This window comes from Parasteatoda tepidariorum, chromosome 12 (assembly GCF_982258835.1).
Source record: "Parasteatoda tepidariorum strain Cologne lab strain chromosome 12, Ptep-v5.0, whole genome shotgun sequence".
In the NCBI taxonomy this organism is placed as follows: domain Eukaryota; kingdom Metazoa; phylum Arthropoda; class Arachnida; order Araneae; family Theridiidae; genus Parasteatoda; species Parasteatoda tepidariorum.
The window spans coordinates 45,552,739-45,579,758 of record NC_141766.1 but is presented as its reverse complement, the minus strand read 5'-3'; the positions used below and the strand labels follow the sequence as shown (position 1 = coordinate 45,579,758).

The 27,020-nt window shown below is 30.5% G+C and overlaps 1 protein-coding gene across 1 annotated transcript; it reads right to left on the bottom strand.

Annotated features, from left to right (window-relative positions):
• Positions 1-20,677: 20,677 nt before the first annotated feature.
• On the bottom strand, positions 20,678-21,322 carry LOC122269362 (protein GVQW3-like). Its single transcript, XM_071188343.1, has 2 exons — positions 21,151-21,322; positions 20,678-21,072 (listed from the first exon to the last, which is right to left on the bottom strand). The coding sequence occupies exons 1-2, from the start codon at positions 21,320-21,322 to the stop codon at positions 20,678-20,680; spliced, it is 567 nt and encodes a 188-aa protein (XP_071044444.1).
• Positions 21,323-27,020: the final 5,698 nt, after the last annotated feature.

Here is a 27,020-nt window from a genome sequence, read left to right as displayed (position 1 = left end):
GATTTTATTTATTATTTAATTATTCAACTAAGTCAGGTATTGGACCATGGCAACCTTTCACGGTTATTTCAAAGATATCCTTCATTTACATGGTTTTCTGCAAGAGATGCTTTTTTTTAATACTGTGATCATCAGAGTGAATTTATAATAGTAAACAAATCAACAATACTCATCTGGGATTCAGCTGAATGATTAAAAGATATTTTTATCAGATTAAAAATGTTATTATGATCTTTTTCCTGCTGTGTAGAAAGCTCATTGTGCGCCCTTGCAATATGGGATATACAAAAATATCTCTTAAATAATTTAAAAATTAAACTCATTGCCGGCCAAGAGAGCACAATGAGAATTAGCGTCCCTTTCCAAATTTTAGTTGTAGGTCAATGTGCTGAAGTGTGAGATTATTTATATATTTATCTTTGTAAAAAATAGACCACTTGCCTCATAATGAGGTGACATAGGTTCGAATCGCAGCCAATGCTGATCGATTCGAATTGCGCACCCAGCTCACACTGACCACAGGGTTGACGGTTGACACAAAATATTCTTAGTGGTAGACGGATCATGGGTTAGAGTCCTCTTCCCGTCAAGTTAACGGTGGGTGGTTTTCCTTGTTTTCTTCTCCATATATCGTAAATACGAGTTATTTCCATCAAAAGGCCCTCCACAAATGCGAAGTTCTTCAAATACTTGATCCAACAGTTCCCGTGTCTTCTGGATAGAGTTCAAAATTACTAGGTTATGGAGTTGAATATTGATAATCGCAAACTCAAAATTGGGTTGGCTGTTCAACATTGGTCTTAATGCTATAATAGATATGTTAGAGAGTATAATTTCTTTTAAACTTGTAGAAATAGGAGACATCGTATATATCTATCGACTTTTCAAACCCTAAAATTTTGCAGAAACAGTGGGTAGATTTAGGCACAGGTAATAAAGTTTCACATTCATTAATTGGGAAATATCGATGCATTATAAACAATGAGGTAGACATGAATGTCTCTTTATAATTTACCATCACAAATTACCCTTTTCAAAAACTATTTTTAATAGATTCGAAGCAATTAATTTTGCGTTTTACCTCACGATATTTTGCTTATATAATTTGGTTTTGTAGGCCTTGGAGATGAACCATATTTTTAAGTCCTCCTTCAGAATGCCTTTTCACTCTGATGAAGAGATTTTTTTAAATTAGCTCGGCATCTTTGAACCTTAATTCTAATAGCAAATTTTATGGTTTCAAGCGGCAGGGAGACGAATCTTTCCCCATATTCTTCTGAAAATTTCGTGCAAACATTTTGTTTCCGAAATGGAAAAATTTTCTACAGAAAATTTTCTTAAGGGTTAAAGTCTTCAGCTTTAACCCTTAACTTGTGCGCTCGAGTTAATTCGAGCGCGTTAAACAGGCCAAATTGTGCACACGTGAGATAATTCGAGTGTCGTTGTATTTTATGCTGCTATAATTTTTCACACTCGAATATAATCGAGAATTGAAAATAACAATGTGAAAGCTAAGAAAAAAAATCTTTTTATTGATATTTATCATTTACATAGGATTGTAAGCTATAACACTTATTTATTCAAGAATAACATATAGTTTTTTTTTTCATGGAACAAAACCGCAGTATATCAAAATTGTCCACCAAAAGAAAAGTTGAACCAGATGAGGCAACAAATGGAAACCTTATTCTAAAGAGTGTTGTTTTACAAAAAGAAAAAGAAAAAAATAATTTTTTGGCCGTTTTTTTTCAAAAAATCTGTGCGTTAAGGGGTTAAACTTTTAAAAGCGTCGAATAGATAAATAAATCCTTTGTGGGGCATAAAATTTTAATCATTATATGCACATCCGCAATGAAGTGATTTATTTTACTTTTATAAAATAAAAAATCCTTGTTGTTTCAGAGCTAAAAATTATCAAAATTTTAGTGGTTTTTAATCGAAAACAGATGGGACAGTCTTCATTCTACCGCTCCTGAAAGGGTTAAGATTTAAAAACAATAGAATTTATGGAGAATTCTAAAAGATGACTTTAGAAGTTGTGTTTCAAACTTCTAAAGCATAGTACACAAGTGTATTAAATCAGGTGGAGGTTTTTTCAAAACATATTAAATGGGTATACAATTCATATAATATATTCAGATATTTAGATAAATCCTCGAAATATTTGACCGAGCCGACCTCTCTATATGGTTTTCAGAGAGCTGACCTAAAGTCATAAAGGTCTTGGGTTCGAATCTCGGATAAGGCATGGGTGTTTTTCATTATTCTCTGCACCATCTGTCAATCATACTTAAGGTGTTATATTTGACAAACTAGTATGGTACCCCTGAGAGCGTTGTCAATAAATCTGCCTTTTTGATACTCGGATGACAAAAGTCAATATCCTGGTAGGTATTTGATAAAAACATTTATTTGGTCACACCTTGTATTTGCTTTATATTTCCATTCACCGAACTTTTCAAATGACGTTTGTAATTTAATTACAACCTGTAATAAAAACTTCCAAATGAATAAAAAAATTTGGTATAAAATGAAAAAGCGCATCTTTATTTTACGTTAATTAATTATCATGCTTCAGCATTTTATGTATTTAATTAGTTACTAATTTTAAATTCACAGTTTTGGTTAGAAACCCTAGACAGAAAACTAGCAATGATTCATTAATTTGTTTAACTATTTTTTTTAAGTATTTCTTTAAAAAATAATCTAAATTTGATTGCCAAAACTTTCAATAAAATTTTTTTGTTTGAAACTTCTTAAACATACAAAAATCCAGAGCTACAAAAAAATAATAATATACTACCACTTTATTAATGCGATAGAATAATTTAGTACGATTTATTTCCGCTATAACCCGTCTTTAATTAGTTCATTTCTTTTTCTAGCTATTATGTTGTTGTTTTTTTTTTTGCGAATAGTTTTTCTGCAGATCGAGTAATTATTTTTCTCTAATTATCCATTTAGAGCTTATTATTCACTTTGAGAACTGGATGAAAATATTTTTAATTCGTAAAAAACGTAAATAACCAGCTGAGAGATTAAGCAAGAATCGGGTGTACCTAAATCATCAAATGAGCATAATTAAACCTAAAAAAAATATTTCTTTCATTTATTTTTTTTCGCCTGAATTTTGCCAGTGATTATCTGTATAGTTGATCTTTATGCTGTCTGAGTTAGTAATAAATGAAAAACATTCAAAAGTGTTAGAAATAACCATTATCGAATTGCGTTCAAAATAAAAAATAAGATTTTTTCTTCATAATTAAGATAAAATAACCAAGAAAAATAAAAGGTCATGTGTATAAAGTATCGCAGAGGTTTGCAATTACTTACTTTTCAAATTGATGAAGAAGGTTATACTTAAGATTATAATATTGATGTTTGGTTTTAGTGATAGAAAATTAAACTATGTATAAGAATTTTGTTTTAATTATTAGCGTATTAAAAATGTTTTAAGATGTATAAGAATCTATCATCGTCTAAGCATTTCAAATTCAGAGATAAGTTTTAGTTAAACCAAGTTTTTCTATACGAATATATGTGTGTATAATAATTTCAAGATTCGATACAATTTGATTTTTAAATTACGTGTATATTTAACAATAAATATAATGCATGTCTTAGAATTTCAAGTTTAGATAAAATATGCTTTAATTCTATACAAATAAAAGCTAAAGCTTTCACTCAATCATTCAGCATTTAAACTCCCATTTCCCCAAAAATTAGAACGATAAAATTTGGACAACTGTTCTTTGTGAAATAAATAGAAAAACTAAAAAAATTAAATTTCAGTAGTTTGTGACCATTGGCGTAATTAGGAGAAAATAAGCCTAAATGACAGTAATGCCAGGACTGCCAACTGTCTAATCTTTTTGGAAAAATGTTTTCAAATGGTTGCTAGGTTTATTTATTTATTTTTAAAATTTATTTTATTTTAATTAATTTTTTTGTAAATTTGATATAAAGTTGTTTTTCGCGCTACTATATAATAATGATTCAAGAGTTATCATAAAACAACTACTTTATCCCCTCTATCAGAGGCCACCATGGCACAGCGGTATCGGCCACCAAACGCTATGCAAAGCGTGGAGGTAGCGGGTTCGAACCCCGATGTTACCAGGGATGTATTTTCGTGCCGTCCTTCTTATTGTGCTATCTGTCCATCTATTTGACAAAGATTTATAAGGCTAAATTGAGCACGCAAATCTGCAAATGTATGAAATTCCAATAAACCCATCTCTCTTGGTGAGACATTTAAAATTTCGTCAAAGTTATTATTGCAGCTTTAGTTTCTAACTGTCCAACACTCCATAAAATATTTTGCATAAAGCGTAGCAGTTGATAGCCCTGGTAATGCTAAATGACCAAAATAAAAGGCTTCTCTATTCATAAATTTTTTATCAAATTATAAAGAAATACTAAAAAAAATCATTTCGAGAAGTGGTTATTTTCGTGTTAATTAGCCTAATTGACAGTAATTCTAAGTAACACGTTCCCACAAATCACCGCTATTTATTAAGCGCAACATAACCGATTCTAACTCTGGCAGTCACAGATGAGTCCGAGAACGATTTCTAACCCTCCCATTTGTCCTAATGTTTCGGATTCAGAGCAATGCTGCTGGAGGCAGCAGCAGCAGCCAACGTGAAGTTGTAAAGCGGTGATTTCGTGTAGGCAATCCGGCTGGCTGCATCAGGCGGCTAGTCAAGTACAGTGGAGTCACGAAATGGACGGGACCAAGCCCACCTCGAACTCGAAAACTCGAATTCTCAGAAACTTAAAATCCTAGAAATATTTAAATAAGTGGAAGCAAAGCAATTTTAAATTCCAGTATTTAATTGAAAAATATAATACATTTAACCACTTCCTTCTCGCTCCCTTGAAAATCACGGGGTGAGGTTTCGCCCTCTATTTCTCGCTCCCGTGATATTGACTGGCTGGAGTGCTCAGTAATAACGTGACAATAAGTATAAAACTAATTCATTTCTTTTACCCGGAAAAAAAGTTTATTTCTCATTTTACACACCAGATGGCAGTACCAGGATATTTTTAAAGAAATTGTAGATAGTTTATTTTAAACTAGATGCCAGCACTAATCAAATACGTAATACAAATACAAAAGCCAATAAAATAGGCACTTTTATGACCGTTTTCTTGAAAATTAACCGATCGTTAAGGGATTAAAGAAAATTTTACTTACTAAAGATAATCAGGGTACATTTACTGCATTGCGCCAAGTTACAATACTAATTATATTACTGCATCAGGTTAATTGAACTTTAAAATAATTGTCTAATGTTTTTGTTTAAACACACTATTTACATGTTTCAGTGTTTAATACACAAATTTGTTTTTCAACATTCAGTCATAGTAATCGTTGTAAAACCAATCGTAGTAATCGTTTCTCGTGTTTGCGTTGGTCATTGCTTGGGAAAAAGACTGATTTTTTTTCACTAGCTCGAATTTATGGTGAACTCGAACAATCGAGACTCCACTGTACATTCATAAGAATGAATGCAATCCATGTCTTAGATTTTTTATTTTTGAAATCAAGTGTATTTCAAAGAATAAATGCAGTGCATAATTTTAAGTCGATAAATATATTTTTTATGAAGTGCATGTATAAGAATTATGCAGAGTATGCGTAAAAATTAACGTGAGAACAAATATAATATATATACGTTTTTAATCAAGATATATAAGACATACTCCCAACTACTGCTGAATTTCCTGTGCATCAGAATATATTTTTTTTTCTAGTGGTAGCCAAAGCATTGATATTTTGTCCACCACTACCTATAAATAATTGAGAAAAATACATGGAAAGTCAGACAGAGACAGGGCAGAAAGCCCATATATATCAAGACGGAAAAGAGTAAAAACTGGTAACAAATAAATTTCATCTTTTAACTTTATTTCTGGAATAATAAAAATCTATAACTATCAATTGTTTTTAACGGATACAATTTTTATATTGGATTGCTTCTTCGCCGGGAGAAACTTAATTGCAGTTAGTTGTTTACTGTTGATAATAGACTCCTCCCGAATATTATCTAATATGGAAATAGTTCTCCTACCAACTTTTTCTCTTTTCCTCTCGCTTTCAGGCCTGAATAGACAGAATGCCAACAGTCTCAAACAAAAATCTCTTTTCAGCGAATTTGTTAGTTACTACTCTTTTTTAAAAACTAATTCCTAGTCCTCAATAACAGATTCTTTGGAGAAATTGAATCGTAAAAATTAGCTCAAAAATCATTGAATATCACCTAATTTGGAATAAAGCTCACTAAAATTTTCGTAAACCAGTAGACACGTTGGATAGAGGAACAGTCATTCTTTTCAGATCTGATAAAGTTTTATAAATATTCTATTGATTTTAAATATTTTTGCTTTAGTTCATTACCACTAACAAATGTAGTTTACACAAAACTTAAATGGATGGTAGGTATTAGAGTAAATGCAGTACTTGCATTAATTGATTTATTATGTATGCATGGCATATCAAGTGTTTGTATAATATATATATTCTTATCCATGCATATATACTCTTATACTTGAACTTTAAGTGCAGGTATTTTTCGAATGCTCTTTCGTCGTGTAAAATAGCGCATTTTAGCGGATAAAAGTTATTTTTATAACAGTAGTGAATTCATATTAGTTATTAATAACTGTTATGTTAGCTCGTTTCTATTTCAGGTTAATGTACTTTTTTCTGATAAGGTAAAATGCTTCTAAATTTAATTAATTTCCACAGTTTTTTTTTATGAAAATCTTTTATATTCGTTAGATTTCGAAACAGTTTTGTTTTTTCTCTTGCTTAACACGTTGAGCACCACTTCAGCCATCTGTGGCTGACACTGGACTTTCCATTTAGTCCGCGTCAACCACCGGTGGCTGACACTGAAATTACATTTAGGCAGCGTGAAAAACCGGTGGCTGACATTGAAATTACATTTAGGCCGCGTCAACCACCGGTGGCTGACACTGAAATTACATTTAGGCTGCGTCTGCCAGCGCTTGCTGACACTGATCTTTCACATAGGCCGCAAAAAACAACTGGCTGACAGCGTATAACATGATATAGGACTATAAAATTTACACTCTTTTATGGAATTGCAGAAAATTTATTCAAAATTTACTTAATTATTGTGATTCTTGGTTTAATAAATTCAATTTAGTATATTTTTATCCACCACTATTTTTAAACAATTCGTAGTCTTATATTATTCACCACTTTTGTCATATATGTCATGCTAAACCTTTTAAAACTAGCAAAATCCGTCTAACATTTGCAATTTTAGTTTGTTGTTAATCACAATTTGGCCACACGGGCAAGCCATGTAAAATTAGCGTGGCGTTCAACGTGTTAAAAATTAATTTTTCATCCTTATCGTGGGTATTTTCATGAACTTTGTAAAGGGCTCTAAAAGTATACATTAAGGGTGGTTATTACACACACCCTGTATATTTAATTTTTGAATTTCTCAAACAAACTATTTGTATTATTTTACGTTCACGGAATGCTTCTTAATGATTTAACTAAATGAATCATTTCCTAAACTGCAAAGTTATGTGCATATAATAAATTACGTAAGACTTAAAGTAATTAAAAGATTAAATAAAATATTTTCTTATTAATATGGTGGGGGAAAAATGGATTTGAATATTAATCGTTTTAAATCTAAAAACCTTTCCAATTAACAAAGCTCTTTCTTGCATTATTACTTAGACTATTAAGAAAGAATTCGGTGAGTTAAGTCATAAATCACTTACTCTAAGACTCTTAATGCTCTTAATATAATAATGGCTTTAACTAATTAAGTCTAACTTTTCTTTAGAAAGAAAGTTATTGAAATGGTTTGTCTATATTTGCGAAAGTGTTCAGTTGAAAATATTTTATCTGAAGCCGATTTGCGAGCAACTTGGAATTTATGTTTTTTGATGGAAAATTTACTAGTATAAAATATAATTAACGACTTTTAGAACTGGTGAAATTGACTTTTGACTGAGATTAAATGTTTGGTTTTATTTTGACAGGTTATTTCGAAATTTACATACAGCTTGAAAAATCGATCTAGGAAAAATGAAGAGACATAAAACTGCACAGAGAGCAGAGGAAAAAAAAAAGGTGATCACTTTGAATAACTTTTGAGCTAACGATTGGGTTTTCGCTTATCAATTAAACTAAGTTTTCGAGGTGCATGCTAATTGAATCAAAGTCAAAAACGTACTTTTTTTGATGAAACATACCTTTCTTAAAACTGATTTTGATGCTTGACATTCAAATTAAGAGTTAAGGGGCTGCCTCAACCTGTTAAAAAAACATGGTTTTAATGGTTCAGGCAGGAGAACCATTAAAAATTTGACCCCTTAACATTCATTTAACTTTTTTTCGTACTTTGCTATAGCTCGATAATTCTTGAAGTGAATTGAAAACTTTTTGCACTCAGTTCTGAAATACGTTCATCTAAAAATAATGCCAAGCACAGAATAATTTTTATAATTATTTTTTATTAATTTTTGTTTCATAATAGTCTAAAAATTTTGAATAGTAAAATATGCAAATTTTACTAGTTGCCTTTTTTTTGAAAAAAAATTTACGTCATTTTAGAAAAGAATTAGTTTCAAATGACATATTTCGAAATTTGAATAAAATCGGTCAAATAGCTCTTGAGTATTTATAAAAAGTGCTTGTGAGTAAATGTTTATTTCTTACAAATCTTTCTTTTCCGGTGAATACAATATATGGCGACCACTAGGAAAGAATGGTTTATGTTCATAAGAATTGCCTCGTGGAAACAACGATTTTGACGCCAAAAGGAAAGGTTTCTCCTCTGTACAGCCCATCTTCGCTGAGTAATAACTCTCGGCGAGGACCGAATTTTCACGTTATTGTTTTCTCGAAACTTAGTAATTATCGAAAAGGCAACAGGCGGCTCTCCAATAATAATTTTTGTAAAAATAATCATTAATCGTTTTTCGTCCTTGGTTTTCATATATCTAAACAAGAAATGTATTTCTGAAGTAGGAAAAAAAAGAACCTAGATCATGAAGTCGTGCTTAATGTTTCTATTCCTTCTATAGTTGTAATGAAATGAAACAGTTTTTTTAGTGTTTTGATTGTCTTACTTGTTGCACAATCTTTTAATTGTTCACTTCTTTAACATGTGAAAACTGCGTCGCATAATAAATCTTTACTTAGCAATTAATTTATGGCTTATTTAATTTTAAATGAATGTGATGTAACGGAGATGCGTAAAAAGTGTTTTTCTGATGCAATTTCGGTTCCACCTACTAAATTAAGAGTGCGTGTCTAGACCAGTATCAGACTAGCTAAGAAATAGTAAGCAGTAATTACGAAAGAAATTCTTCTGTAATAATTTAATGGGATCACGTAATCAACTGAAAGATATTTCTTATCATTTATTCAGGGATCGCATGGTTCTTAGAAAATTTAAAAAGCGGTGTTATCATTTCAATAAAGAAGTAACAAATTTCATTTTATCAGCCTTCACTTTAAAATTGACATCGGAGTGCAAAGGGTTAATTTCTAAACCCTAACTTAGATCGACCCATTAACTTCTAGATTTTTGTTTTGCAAAGGTGTCAAAATGCTATTAAAGTGTTAGTACATTAATATTAATCATTTAGGCACATTTGACGAGTGAGATTTTTTATTCATTTATTACCAATAAATAAAAAATGATGACTAAAATATTTCACCTGTAAGTCTACTTTAAAAGGAAATGATGCATTGATATCTATCACATCGCATAAATGACAAAGCATTTAGTGAAGGTGTCAGGTTATATTTGTTAACTATTTAACAGAAAAACAACAACAACTTTTTTAATCAAAAGCTTATAACCAGGTTTTTAATTTGGTTGTTTCCTCTTAGTTTGGAATTTAGATAACTTGAATCCATAGGGTTAAAGTTAATTAATATCGACACTTTGCACTCTGATGTCTCCACTGAGGCATAATAAATAGTCACCACTTAAAAATTAAGAAATTTTACATCTGATTAATTAGTTACTACATTATTATAAGAATTTTTTCAGGATGAATGGGAAAAGGGCCGCAAGGGCTCAGACGCCCAGTTCCACTACAACGAATGATCGAATTATAAGAATTTCAAAATTGTATAATAATACTTTATTGTGTATTTTAAATGCTATCGTGTTGCTATTAAATCAATCAGCATTTAAAAGTACTCGGAATTCAGTTGGTATCAAGTGGTTATTTCCGTACATTAGCTATCACCAAATTTTTAAGCGAATCGCAATTCGTTGATTACAAATCCAAATTGGAGGTTTTATATTACAAATATATCTCAAAGATATTAAGTTTTATTTCCTTGAAAAAGAAATTAATGATGAAATAATTAGGTTACAAATTTTTATTTTTTAGGAAAAAGAACTGTTTTCAAATCACGACACTGGGTGGCGGTTATTAGTAATAAATAAAACTTTTATCTGTATTTTTAAACTTTTTCTATGCCGAAGTGAACAAAAGTAGTTAATTAAGCCAAGTATCAAAATTTATTATGCAATGTATTAAAACATAAAATTTGGTATCACTATAAAAAATGTTCACACAGAGAGAAGCAATTTGGTATCTCTGAAGCTCTGAAGTAACATTAATGAACTGTTGGTATCTACTTGTCAAGGACTGAGTGAAGGGATTAACATAATCATTAGAAGCCTAATAGAAATGCCATTTCAGTACAGCATGTATTCGTCACAATCATTTACATTAAATGTCATAGTTTAGATCTCTACTAACATAACATTCAATTCGCTTTCTAACTTGAATTATAAGAATAAAAACGTCTTTTATTTAAAATTCGATAGCTCAGGAACTATTTGACCGATATCGTTCAATCTTTTTATTTTGAAATGTAAAATTACGTACTTTAAAATTATGTAAAATTATATATCTTACACCTCAAAATTTCTTCGACTATTATTAAATAAAGTAATAAAAAAATAATAATTATTTACTATTAAATATAAATAAAATAAATAATAATATAAATTTACTAAATATAATTAAAATATAAATTTACTAAATATAATTAAAATATAAATTTACTAAATATAATTAAAATATAAATTTACTAAAATTTATATTTTGCTTGGAAATTATCGTTGGCTAAGCGAATTTTATAATTGTGCGCAAAAATTTTACAATTTGCTTAAAAAAAGTTCTCGAGCTAATGGAAAATACGTAAAAAGTAAAATTAACATTATGTGTGTCCAAATTTTCGATCGCTTTCCTCATTAAACTATGGGGACCATATATCTCAGATTACGGCTACCCCTACCCCCCATATATTGGGGGTCAGAAACCCGAATCCTTCGAATAAAAGGTATGTTTATTCAGAGAAAGTACGTGTTTGTGTGTGATTTCGTAACTTAAAACATCATCTACACTAATTAATTAGCATATTTGAGATTATCCCCTTCAACCATTAGGTTTTAGTTCTAGAACGTGAAGATCCGATCTTTAGATCAAAAGTTATTCGGGGTGATCCGTTCTTTTTGGCGCACTGTACGTATCAGATGTACCGCTTAGTACTGTCGGATACTTTTGTCACTAGTTTGAGTATGTATGCACATGATATTTTGCTCCATATATGTTATGTCTCTTTAAGCTAGAGCATTACCACAGTAATTACATAAATACTTTCATTTTAAAAGAACTTTTTGTAATACTGTAAAATGAAGGCGTGTACTTTCATGAACAGAACTTTCCGATGGACCTAGTAAAATATTCATGAATACTAGGTTTTCTTAAAAATTATAACCTATACATAGCACTATTTCATACTGGAAAAAAGTAAATAATGATGAATGAAACGTTCGAAAACCAGCCCCAGTTGACATGGTTTACTTCTTCTTTTCCGTTTCTCTTTCAAAACTGGTGAGTGCAGTTTACTTTATCTGAGCTTTTGACACAAAAGCGATAGCTGAAACAGGGAAACTCGAACTAGCTACTTAATAAAAGCAGTGATGCCAGCTCGCACGACTTTGTAAAAAAATATTTTCTACTGGTTGTGAGATTTAAGTTATTTTTAGTTTAGTATTTATCATTTCAACAAATTTTTCCATGACTATTTGTAAAATATTCAAAGTATCATATGAATTGCAACTTTATTGCAGTAATCTCGTTTCATTCACTACCAAGTTATTAAAAATTTTGCAGAATGCAATTGACATCTTTGTTAAAATATTATCAATATTAAAAGCTTTGAAAGACAATAGGATATTATAACAATAACATTTTATAGAGATCGTTAAAAAAGTTCATTTTTTTCGTTTTCTACAATTAATTACGATTTAGGTTCGAGCTGCTTGAAAAGCATGTTAGAACAAGATTATTGCAAAAATGTTACATTGAAGTATTAAAATTTTTAAAATAAACAGAAATTAATCAATGCACATGTAAAATATTCGACAACAAGCAAACTTTTCAACGATTAATTAATTGGAAAAAAAACTATTCATTGTGAAGTAATTAAAGATACGTATTTAGTCTCTTCAACATAAAGAAATTAATCAAAAAGTCATTTATGAAAGATAATTGTTAAATATTGGTTTTCAAAATCATCCCTAATTGGTTTTTAATAATTTTTTTATGGATTTAAGAGCTTTGAAGTCACTTCAAACAGCTTTTTTCGATTCAACTTAATCAAAAAGAGACTTTCATTGACTTTTTTAAAAAAAGTTTTCATTGATTTAATAACTGAAGAAATTACTTTATGATCTTTTCTACCCCGGAACTAAGAAATTAAAGGCAAAATCAATATGTTATCCTTTGAAAGTTTAAAAAAGAAAACAGGCACTGCATTTTTTATGGAATTTTTTTTATAAATATAATTTAATGCACTTTTTATGATAATACTTCAATAAAGAATATTTTACATTAGGTCCTCATAGTCTTTTAAACACTCAAAAATCACATAGACGCTTTAGAAAATGTCCGAAATATATGTAATGTCTGATTTAGTACTAATTTATTAATTGTTATTTTAATATTTATATATTATTTTAATATTCTATTAGCATAGATTATGAAAAACATTAGTAGAGAATACCAGGCAATGGTACTAAACTTTAAAAATATTTGGGTAGGAAATTCCAGGCAATGACATTAAGCTTTAAAAAACATCTGTGTAGACAATACCGTGCAGTCATTCTTAATGTATCACAACTATCAAATTAAAAGTGCGCGGTCAAATGATAAAAGAACAAAAAATCTACTCACCTAGGATATGAATTTTTAAATCTTTAACTAATTAGGATAAAAACTGAAAACTAATTTATACTTGTATTGAAAAATTCAGTTTTTTTGCAACATACGTAGTTTCCTCAGAATAATAAATAAAAACTACTACTGATAACGGATCAAAACTATTATTAGTTAAAAATTTAATTAAATAACCTAATGCTTAAACTAACTACTTAATTTTTTTTTCTGCTAAGCGTATTTTACTAGCTTATATAGCTAAACTTGTTTAATATAAACTAATTGTGTTTAGAATAAAACAGAAAAATGTAGAGTTAAACTAAGAAGTGATGCAATATATTTAAATTATAAAATTGTAGTTAAACGTAGTATGAGTGAAAGAAAAAACTAATGACACAAATATTTTGCATCTCTAGATTAAAAATAATCTTCTAAAGCTTGTCTCTTCTAAAGTTTTTAATTTATTTAATCCTTGTTATATCTTCTCACACGGTTTTGTAATTAAAATTCAAATTTAAATCTAGTAAGTCTTGAAAAAGGTAATAACATGTCGGGAAAATTGTGAGGAAAATTAGTATTAAACTATATTTAACTATTTCTCTTTAATCAAGATTTAATCAACAACTATTATTTTTCCATTACCTAAATTAGTGTTTATCCTATCAACTTCAAAATCTAAAAAAAAAAAAGTTAAAATTAAATATTTTGAGCGTGTTAGGAATTTGCTTCTGGATTTAACTCCCTGCAAGCAGTAATTAACTTTGTCAAATCAAAACTTAATCAAAGTGATTGGATTTGTCATTAAGAAAGCATTTAACGATTCTTTAAGTAATAAATATGGAGCAATAAAACTTTCACTTCACAAAAAAATTAGTGCTTCGTGTAATTACATCTAGAATTTCCCTAATGCTTTCTAAGCCTATTTTTCAAAATTCCCTTAATTGTTGTCTTATACTTGCACTTACGTTATATTTGTGACAGAACGTCTAAAAGTAAGATAAGCATTTTTCTAACAAAACCTTAATGGATAAAGATTAAGAGTTAAGAACATTTTCAAGTAGAAAATAATTTAATAAATTTAGATTGCTGTTGACTTCTCTGTTACGAAAAAATATATTCTGTCCTTAATGCTTGTCGAAATTAATTTAAGATGTTAATGCATTTTCCTTATTTATTTTATGCTTTTTGAATAAAAAGATAAGATATTTATTTTAGAAAAGTTGCAAAACAAATTCTTAACTTCATAATTATGTGGAATATTTAAACATGATTTAGCGAAGTACTACAGAAATCGATTGTTATTCAAATAAGTTTTTAATTAGTGCAAAAATTTATAACTTTATAAACTTTATATGTAATATTTCTTTATGTTATATATATATATAGTCAAAATAAAAATAGTACCAATAGAAAGGAAAAACTTTACTGGCATGGCAGTATCGTCAGTTTTAGCCAAGTGGAGTTACTTAAATTCTATTCCGAACTAAGAAGAAACAGCCAAATTAAGTTTTGATTTGGAATGATGGGAATGTTTTTTTAATTGATTAATTATCAAATCTACCTTTACTAAAAATTCTATAGTTTTAGTAAAGTAAATGCTTTGTCATTTATAAGATGTGATATTTATTAATGTATTATCCCTTTTTGAGAGAGTAAATTGTTTTGGTTACCAATTTTTACTTGAACGAAACTTATGTATGGCGAATCACATTCGTCAAATGACGCGATTCAGTAAATTTTTTTTTTAAAATTAAAAAGTGAAAGGTAGTAGCAAAAGTATTTCATTTAACATTCTAGTTCTATTTATCTTAATTGAGGTGACCAGATCAATAAAAAAACTAAACAACTGGTAGCGACATTTCAAAAAGGGCAATCAAAATCTTAAATTTGTACCTTTTTAAAAAAAATCTCATAAAAACAAAATTACACTCCCTATTACCCCACATTTAGTAAAAAATGCAAAACTGAAAATTTAATTTTACTGTAAAATGGTTTTTATGCAATGCTCGAAGGTACCATGATAAAACTAAAAAATTTCACCTCATTTGCCAAATTTTATCACATATTATTATTTATTTTTAATGGTGGGCACTTGGGATGTATTGTCCCATTGACCAGGAGTGCTAGAACTGCTACTCTCCTCTCGTTACCCAGTGGGCACCTGTGACGAAGCCACGTCACACAGTCACAAACCCGTTTGTAGGATGGGTCACATTCACACAATCACACACAGGAGAAAGGACATAGAACACAGAGAGAAAGAAACATCCTGAGCTGGATTCGAACCCCCAACCATCGACTCCGCAGTCAGGCACGCTAACTACTCGGCCACCTGGTCGGCTTATTACATATTATAAACCATATTTTATTGCTAATTTTACCAAAATAATAACAAAGCGCTTCGGTTAAAATAACCGAGATTTTTGGTGTTCTCATGGAACCAGAAATGTGGTAAATTTCATCATATTCTTGTGGATTTGACTGTACTTTTTATCTTAATGTGAAGTTTAGATTTAACTGCACCCTTTAAAGTGTGTCTAGACGCTTGATTTGGATATATCACTATAAACTTGATATTATATATGATATGATATAAACTTGAATGTGTCACATAACAACTGAGTGCAGATAGTTATACTATATCTATCATTGAAGAGTAGTAATCGATATAGATGAAATCAAAGTTAAATTTTACTATTTTATCAACGGCTTCAGTTTTTAAATTTCACAATAAATTCTTTTCAATAAATAAGGTATTATTGTCATCAGAAAAAATATTTTTTGCAAAAATAGTTGGATGATAATTTGTATCTTGTTATCTGTTTTAATAACGATAACTTTAAGAAAGAATCTTATCATGCGATTTCAAGGGACCGACAACAATATTGTTCAAGTGTGTATGAACGTTTGATTCGGTATTAACTTGAATATATCACATAACAACCGAGTGCAGATAGTTATACTATATCCATCATTAAAGAGTGGTAATCGATATAGATGAAATAGAAGTAAAATTTTATTATTTTAGCTACGATTTTAGCTTCTAAATTTCACAATAAGTTTATTTTAATAAACAATGTATTACTGTCATGATAAAACATATTTTTTGCAAAAAATAGTTGGATGATAATTTGTATCTTGCTATCTGTTTTAATAACGATAACTTTAGGAAAGAATCTTATCACACCATATCACGTGACCGACAACAATATTGTTCAAATGTGCAGGAACGTTCGATTCGGTATTAACTTGAATATATCACATAACAACCGAGTACAGATAGTTATACTATATCTGTCATTAAAGAGTGGTAATCGATATTGTTAAATAAAAGTAAAATTTTATTATTTTAGCAACGATTTTAGCTTTTAAATTTCACAATAAGTTTATTTCAATAAACAATGTATTATTGTCATGATAAAACATATTTTTGTGCAAAAATAGTTGAATGATAATTGTTATCTTGCTATCTGTTTTAATAGCGATAGCTTTAGGAAAGAATCTTATCACGCGATATCACGTGACTGACAACAATATTGTTCAAATGTGCATTCGTAGCGGTATTACAATATGGTTTCTACAGTGCATAGTGTATATATTTAGAACCAAATTTATTTTAAAAATTCTGCAAGTTTTTCTCGTCATATAATATTTTCTGTATTTCTAATCAAAAAACATTTAAAATACAAGTTTTTTCTAATTTTATGTAGACTTAATTGTTAAGTTTTTCTAGAGTATTGAAAATATCAGTATGTGACAAATGGTTTTAAAATAGTTTGTTTTATCTTTCGTTGTAGTTTAAAATATCTTGTATTTCTGTCGTAATTCCACAAGGCTAGAGAACTTCGCGTGTGGTTTCTTTCATCCTGTTTGAAAAGTATAATTTTCTTTCTTAAAATAACTACAGAAAAGGGTAACAAATGGCTTATTTCAGGTAAAAAATGGATGATATGTCATACTATTACTTTATTTCGGTATGAAATATTGGATGCTATATAATGGAACATATTGGATAGAAATGTTTCTTTATACTCGATAAATAAAAGTATATTGAACCCTCTTTATCTATAGAAATATGTTTTGTCTAGCTTTTTTTAAAACACTTTGTTATAGAATATGTCAGATAAAAGTACTGATTTAAGTATGAAGAACTAGTTCATTAAACAGTATTCAAAATATGTTAAGATATTTTGATTTCTGATAAAGGATTTTTCGCTGTTATTCTGACTCTATTTAATAAATAAGAAAAGTTAAAATCATTGCTTAAATTTGAACATTTCGTTGCAGAATTGTTTTTTAACAATAAAAGTTTATCAAAAAAATGTAATTAATTTTGCTTTTGCATAAAGAATATGTTACATACTGATGAAAAATATATTTTATACATTCTAGAACTCAACATTTTTTTCGAATAAGTAGCTAGTTGTTTTAAAATATTGTATCGAACAATGAAAAATGTTACAGCAGAATTATTTTTTAACATGTACAGAGCACAAAAAAAAAACACTGAATAACTTTTGATCTAATGATCGGATCTTCAGGTTCTAGGACTCATTCGTAATGGATCGAGAGAGACACCCTAAATATGCTGGTTAATTAGAGCAGACGATATTTTAAGTTATGAAATCGGATGCGAAAACGAACCTTCTCTGAATAAAAATACCTTATTTTTAACTCATTCGAATTTCTGACCTCCAAAGAATAAGGGAGGGGCAGCAATCTGGGATATATGGTTCCAATAATTTGGTCAGCAGCGCATTGCAAAGTTTTGACCCTATAATGTTAATTTTAGTTTTTGCGTATATCTCGAAAACTCTTTAGGCGAATTGGAAAATATTCGCCCATAATTATAAAAGTTTGCTCTTCGAACTATAATTACATGAAAAAATAACTTTTAGTGAATATTTATTAGTCTTTATTATCTTATTTAATAATGGTAGAACAAAATTTGAATTTTAAGGATTACAATGTTTTGCATCATTTTAAAGAAAAATTGAGTTTTAAATATCTGACTTTTCTGAAATTCAATGTCTCAGTAACTATTCAACCGATATTTGCTCAAATTTTGTATTTTGGCATGTGAAATTATATTCTTTAAAATTATGCAAAACATTGCAGATCTTACAATTCAAATTTTGTTCGACTATTATTAAAGAAAATAATAAAAACTAATAAATATTCACCAAAAGTCATTTTTTGCATGGAATTATCCTTGAATAAGCAAATTTTATAATTATGGACAAAGATTTTTCATTTCCCTTAAAAAGTTTCCGAGATATAGCTAAATATGTAAAAAGTAAAATTAACATTAAGGGATTCAAACTATGAAGTGCTCTCCTGACCTAACTATTGGGACCATATTTCGCAGATTGCTGCTACCCCCCCCCATATCTTGGGGGTCAGAAACCCGAATCCGTCGAAAAAATATATATTTATTCAGAGAAAGTGCGTTTTTGCATCTGATTTGCCCATTTGATTAATTAGCCTATTAGCCTATTTGATTAGCCTATAGGCTAATTAGCCTATTAGCCTAATTAGCCTATTTGAGGTCACCCCTTCGAGCCATTCAGATAGAGTTCGGGAACGCGAAGATCCGATCATTAGAGCAAAAGTTATTTAGGGTGGTCCGTTTTTTTTTTGCGCTCTGTATTGCTAGAAAGTTACAGGGATTGGAAGAAAAATAAAGACTTATCCCTTTTTAGCTAGATTTGTGAAGTAAGAGATATAGCCAAAAACTTTTTTTTAATTATAACGTAAATTATAATGAAACAAGAGGAATATTTTTATTTAAGAAGTAAATTGTTGTTTTGTATATTAGGCGCCCAAGACAAATTTCTTGATGGGATTATTAAGTTATTTTGCTGGTTTATGTTAGTTTCTTGATGGGCAAATGCTATTTAATGTAAAGCATCATCCGACAATTTCCATCATGGGATAATTGATTTTGTTGGGCCAACAAACTTCCATCATTTCATGTTGGAATATGTTGTTTTAGTACAATGATGGATATTAATTGCCGGTTAAATAAATTGAAAATTTATTTAAAGGAAACTACCGATGAAAGTCTATCAATTATTTTACTAATAGGGGGAAAAAGTAGCCTGAGTGTGTGAGATTGCCCAACGATGCTGGGTGAAACATGATAACTTACCTTGTAAAGGTGAGACCCACCAGACTAAAGGTAGGATAGTAGGATTGATTGGACGTAAAGCTTGACCAATATTAATATAGGGTTATTAGTCTGTCTTGACGGTCCCAACAAAAAGCATGATGGTTTGTGATGAGAAATTATAGTGCTAATTTATGTTGAATCTTTGCAAAAACCCATCATACTGTGATAGGTATAGTTCGTTCACCAGGATTTGGCACTTGGTTCCTCCTTCATCACGTGGTATCGGAAGATGCTATTTTGGGGAGAAGGATTTGAACAAGGCTGCTATTTAGCGATCGTATGACAAAAATATTTATTTCGCAATCTTCATGTACATATTTTGAACATGTGCATTTTATTTCATAAACTTGTTGATATTTCTCTCTTTTTAATCAATAGTTTGTTCTTTTTGAGATATTTTGCTGGGAAAAAGTTTTTACATATAAATTAGCTAGAATAACGAAAGGTATAATAGCTGAGGATAAAGCGAAGTAAGTGAGTGAAAAAGAATTCACTGTTTGTGTTTGGCCATCACCTTCTACATCAGAAAGCCTCCACACTGTTTCTTATAAGTAGTCTGCGCAGACTATTTAAAAAGTGAACAGTTTGAGAGCATGAAACCAAATTCTATTTTAAAAGTGACTGAGAAGAATTTGTCATATATATTTGAGAATTGACTCTGTAGTGGTAGACAAGTAAATAAGACAAACTAATCATATTCCAAAATTAAACAAATTTTTAGACATATATTTGCTACCATTTTTCAGTTTTACTAGATTTTCTATTAAAAGGCTCTTTCGTAAACTGGTTTGCCTTCATAGTGGTCAGATTGGACTACCTATAAAAAACCGTTAGGAGGCTTTGCGCGCATTAGAGGTTATCTCGATTTTAAGCGGGGGACAAACTTAGCCCACCGATCCTTCGACTGGTGGAGACACCTCTGGAAGTCTTCTTTTGGGATGGTGTTCAGCTCCGTCGTCGCTTTTCGCATTATCTCTTCTTTACTCTCAAAACGGGATCCTTTCAGCGGCGTCTTCAATTTTGGAAACAACCAGAAGTCGCAAGGAGCCAGGTCTGAAGAGTAGGGAGGTTGGCGAATGGTTGTAATTCCATGTTTGGCAAAGAAAGTGTAGATCAATTGGGATGAATGTGCAGAGGCGTTGCACGATGCAAGTGCCAGTTGTTCGCCGTCCACAAGTCTGGTCTTTTGCGCCGAACTGCCTCACGGAGTCGCCGGAGAACATCTTGATAGTACTCCTTTGTCACTGTTTGTCCTTAATGTGCGTATTCGCGATGCACAATTCCACGGACATCAAAGAAAACAGTCAGCATCACCTTGATTTTGCTTCGCACCTGCCGCGCTTTCTTCGGCTTTGGAGAATCGGGATGCTTCCATTGCGACGACTGTCTTTTTGTTTCTAGGTCGTACCCGTACACCCATGACTCACCTCCAGTTTTCACGGTATTCAGAAAGCCAGGATCAGTGTTGGCGGTGTCCAGAAGGTCCTGTGCAAAGTCAAAACGGAGGTCTTTTTGTTCCAGGGACAACAACTTGGGGACGAATTTCGCAGCTACTCGGTTCATGTTCAAATCTTCACGCAAAATTGCTTGTGCAGAATCTCTACTCACTCCAACCTCTTTTGCAATCTCCCACACTGTCAAACGACGATCTGCCATCACCAAATTTCGCAACCTCTCAACATTAGCTGCACTCCGAGCTGTTTGGGGCCTGCCACAACGCTACTCACTCTCCGCTGATGTGCGGCCATCTTTGAATCGGATGAACCACTCCTTAATTTGTGTCACACCCATCGCTTCTTCTCCAAACACCTGCTGAATCTTACGAATTGTTTGGCTTTGAGAATCACCAAGCTTTTGACAGAATTTGATGCAATATCTTTGCTCAATTTGTTTAGTCATCTTACGAGAAAACTAAATCCGACGAACACTACGAACAGCACCTTACTTGGCGACCACCAGCCAGCGACTGGCACAACCGAACGCGGTGAAAAAATTGAAGCAAGTGCATTAAGGTTCCTCCTTCCACCGTGCACGATGTTGCCGCCTTAGAATCATTACTTTGCGCGGGAAAAATTAAGGTCGGATACCTTTTAGACAGGCCTCGTAATTAAAGAAAAAAGTTTTGAAAGTTAGAGATACAATCTTTAATTTACATGAAAGATAAGAGTATAAATGCTTACCCAGATGTAATAATTAGCCATGCTGTTTTACAAAGGTAACAGTTTTACAAAAAATTTTTTATTAGTGTTGTTTCTAGATATGTACTTTACAAGTTTTCGGAATTTACACAAAATAACAGTTCAACGCAGAAAAATTATATATATTATTACCTACTTATACATATATTATTGCCAACATAAAAAAATGCTCATGAACATTTTGAAAATGTTGCTTATCATTATAGTGCCACAATGTTTCGATATAATAATGATAGAGCCATAGATACTCGGCGATTAGAGCACTTGCCACCCAATGTGGAAACCGGGTTCGAATTCCGGCAATGTTTTTTAAGGTTTACACTAATATTCTTTTAAAAAAAAAATAATCTTTTTCCTCTTATCCACTTTAAAAAATGTAAAATTCACCCTGACGTGATATTCTGTAATTTACTACCTAATATTTGCACAATAATACGCACTAGTCACAGTGTCTTTCTTGAATACCTTAGACAACAGGTATCTACGATAAAGTTTACAGAGAAACATTATTAAAAGTATTTTTTTTATAAAAAAATTTCTTTATATCTTAGAGAGAAAAAAACCTTTATATCGGTCATTCCTCTCAGTCGATGTAAAAATAATCCTTTTTTTTTCTTTGAAACTGTGGTTAAAAGCAAAAATAAGTATATAAATAGACTTCGTTTTTTTTTTTATTTTTGCTTAAAATACTAAGTATAAGTTAATGAATGTTGTATATTTCTTACAATGGCTAACAATTAAAAGTAATTTTAGGTGGTATCGGAATTTTAATACCGTGATATATTGTCAGGAAATTGTCAAGATGAACCACAATTTTTTTTCAAGTTAACTAATTAATATACTTTACATTGGTCAATATTAGCGTTATTAATAACCCTGAATTAGCGTTATTAATAACCCTGAATTAGCGTTATTAATAACCTAATTTTAACCCTCCGCGTACGGCTCCCGCGATTTGAGCGGGGTATCTGTTTCATCCCCCACTACGGGTCACGTGAAAATTGCGGGCGAAGAAATTTCCCCCCGATTTCAATACGGATCCCGTCATTTCCCCATGTAAGACCATCATCCAAAACCATCATCTGATGCTTATTTTCGCTACTAGGTGGCACTAGAGGGTTGGGGAATTTCACAAATTATATAGAAAAATTCGTTGAAGGACTTTTACGCCTACTTTTAATATAGAAACCAGTAGATTGATGCTTTAGCGTTGCATTTCATATCATAATTATAATTTTTGATATTTAGTGGTGAAAAAATTACTTAAAATGAAAAATACTAAACTAAAAGTAACTTAAAAATTTCAGGACCGGAAAGTATAAAAACTGAACCGAACGCGGTGGGTTAAGGCAGAGAAAAGTATGTACCATCATATGTTTTTGCAATTCATTTCTCTGTTAACTTTGACTTTGCATTAGTGTGGTCTTAGTCCTTTTACAGATGTTTTTCTAATTCCATATTATACCGTTTGTGAATTAACCGGTTAACGCCCAGCGTCCTATATTCAGGACAGTTCCTTTTTTCAAAAGCATTCATTGTGATGGGAAACTTTTTTCAGAATTTTCATTTATCTGGGTGAATTAAAAGATTTCTCAAATACCATAATTTATGATGGATCTCTGTCTAGATCTAGAATTAAAAGGAGCAAGTACTTTTTGATCAATCAAAGACTTTTTGAATGTCCTAACAGTAGAAAAACCAATTAATTTCGATAATATATTATACCACCTTTTCCATAAAACCACTTCTTGTATCATTTCAATATATAAAGTCGGGACAAAACGGGTTAAGCAGTTGATATTAAGCTGCCACTTTCCCATTTTTTTAACGAAGATTGTTGAGCCCTATATAACTCTAATACATACTTAAATTAAGTTGACCACCACAAGTGGATTTGCAAAAAGATCCCCACCATGATATATTATTTGTCTTACTACTAAATACAGCTTTCACCGGAAATTAAATCCGATATTTTCGAGTATTATATTTTTGATTGAGGCTCAAAGCTTAGCTCTTTTCTTGTCTTGACCGTTCACTTGGATTATATGACCGAATTGGCTTCAGTAGATTTGTGGGCGAGTGGAAGGTCACAATATATTCTGAACATGACAGTTGCTCTAATTTAATCTCTATTAACACTCATACCCAGTGGATTTGGCGGCGGGTCTTGGCAACTTTTCTATTAATCTTGTGTTTGTGTTTAGCCTGACATTACTTCGAAGTGTCAAATACAGCAGCTGTGGGGAGATGAGTCTTTTCAGATATTTTATTATTTTTTGCTGTCTCTTGTCACAGCGAAGAAATATGACAAAGCATAGAATACTATAAAAAAAATCAGGTTTGGTATTTATCTTGTAATCTATTTACGTTAAAACGAAACAGAGGAATTAAATCCTTACAATTTTGGTCGTAAACATCAAGATTATCTTTTATGCTCTTATAAAGAGTAGACTTTTAAAACAATGAATTTCCAGTTAGTCGATAAATTAGAGATTTTATCTGCTTTTGAGAAAAATGTTTTTTATATTTTTTCCTTGCTAAAACAATAAACTTGCCGTGTTAACATTGTGTAGTAGCTTACATTGCTTGTCATCTGTTTATATTATTATTTTTTCAAAAGTTACAAAGTGGCTGTAAATATATCTATATATGTGTATATCTATCTATCTATCTATCTATCTATCTATCTATCTATATATATATATATATATATATATGTATATATACAGTATGTTTTCATGGGGCACATTAGGACCCATAATCCTCGTAGAACAATCCCTGACGTCTGTAAGCTACTTGAACATAGTTGTAGACCAGGTTCACCCATTCATGGCAACAGTTTTTCTTGCTGGGGATTGTGTTTACCAACAGGATAATGCACCATGTCATAAGGGTCGAATCGTCATGGATTGGTTCGAGGAACATTCCAGTGACTTTCAAGTCATGTCTTGGCCCCCAAATTCACCTGACCTTTATCCAATAGAGCATTTGTGGTCCTACTTGAAAAACCAAATTCGTGCTGCCACGCTACCCCCTCGCAATGTGAGGGAATTGCAGGACCAGTTGGCCAGCGCTTGGTACCAGATACCTCAGACTACCTATCAGCACCTTGTGGAATCAATGCCGCGGCGGGTGCTTGCAGTTTTGAGGGCTAAAGGTGGTCCTACATGCTATTAGCAGGGTGGTCATAATGTAATGGCTCTTCGGTGCGTATCGAGTTTAAATATTTTGAAAATTAATCTCCCGATATATCAAGCATATCGTGTTTCACGATAAATAATCGAAATATGATAATTATCGATTGCGGTAATATCGTGATATTTATCGGCAATGATATATTAAGTACGATATTACTGCGAGAACTACCATTTATGACAATCACTCAATATGTAAATATCTTTTCGAAAATATTAAATATTGAATGCAATAATATCACGAGATTATAGATAGTATTAACCATCGAATACACTATTATATTATCATAAACGTTGATAAATGTCTTTGTAAATGTTATTATTGATCAATGTAAAGCAATTTAAATCAGTTTAATTGTAAAAACAAAATATTGCGGTTTATCGCGACGATTTCTTGGTATAAAAAATTCTGATATATCACGGTCTTAAATATGCTGACACCACTTAGAACTACTTTAAATCGTTAGCCATTGTAAGATATATATAATATTCATTAACTTACACTTAGTTTCTTTTATAAAAAAAAATAAAAATTCAAAGAAAATGAAGTTAATTAATGTAATTTTGTTTTTAACCTCAGTTTCAAAAAGGGAGCAATTTTTAAATATGCTGTAAAGAATGCCCGCCGAAAAGGTTTTTTTCTCTCAAAGATATATTTTCATAAAAAAATCCTTTTAATCATGTTTCTCTGAAAACTTTATAGTAGATACCCGTTGTCTAAGGTATTCAAAAAAGTATGTGACACTGTGATTAGTGTGTAATTATTGTGTCAATTTCAGGTAGTAAATTGCAGAATATTATGTCAAGGTGGATTTTACTTTTTCTGAAATGGATAAAAGAAGATGGATGATTTTTTAAAAAAAAGAATATTAGTGTAAGCCTTTTTAATGTTGGGTATATAGTTTCAACAGGAAAATAAATGGCATAAATAAAATGTTTTTTTCTCCCCTTATGAAAAACTAATATTAAAGTGCTAAGTACCGCAGAAATTTTAAGTTTTGAAAAAAGGTTAGGTAATATTTTTTAATTATCAAGTTTCGCAAATGTTAAATGTTTCACATATTAACTAACGTAAATTTGTAATTTACGTTAATTAAGATATGAATAATTTAATAACTACTAAACAAGCTTAAATGCTCAAGAATAGCTTTTGAATTATTAAATATTAATTTTTGTTTCTTTGTAAATTTGAAATAAGGGCATACATCGTTAAACATGTATTCAAATTTTTTGATTTCCTTAAGAAAAAAAAAAACTAGTCAATAAGCTTTTATAATTTATGTACATTGTGGAATGAGAATTAATTACATTATTCATTATAATAAACATTATAATTCATTATAATTACATTATAATAATTAATTTACAATAATTACACTTAATTACGATTAATAATTACGATTGATAAAAAGCAGTCTATTCAATAAAGCATCAACATATTTAATCGAATTACTGAGTTTTTTTTGTCTTTTTGAAGCTTTTTATAAATTATTCATAAATTGAAATTTTTTATACATTTATACCATAATAGCATTTTTATAGATTCAATGTATCTTAAATTATTTTCAATATAAACATGATAAATATTCTAAATTGTTCTTAAAAATGAAAACAACAAATAAATAATTTCATAAACTTTCATAAATACATCTTACAAATTTTTCGATCATGTTACAGTAAAAAGTACTGGTACTTTTTTTTCTCCGTAAAATCTAGTTTTACCCGAACATGCGGGACAAAAAATCTGGTTTCCCGTAATTTTAATGGTAATATTTACCGTGAAATGATTGCGTCACTCTATTTTAATAACTACTGTAAAAATTACGGTGTAGTATTAATTGTAAAAATGTATTTTACGGTAAAATCGATTTTGCGGATGATGCACCCTAAAAGCCGGTACTTTATACCGTAATTTGAGGGTGTAACGGAAAATTTATACAGGCCGCTTTTGAAGTTTAATATATTTAATGTTAGATCTACTTCGACGATTATGTAATTGGACTAAATAAATTTTTTGGATAGATTTTCGTAAGTTTCAAATAGTTTTACTTAACTATTGTGGAAATGTCAAAGTATCGAGAAATCGGCAAAGACAGTTTTTGGCATTAAACTTTAATAATTTAACATACATGTATATTTTCGTATATTAGCATTCATATAAGTAACTTTAGTTGAAATAGCGAAAACAATTAAGTAACATTTAAG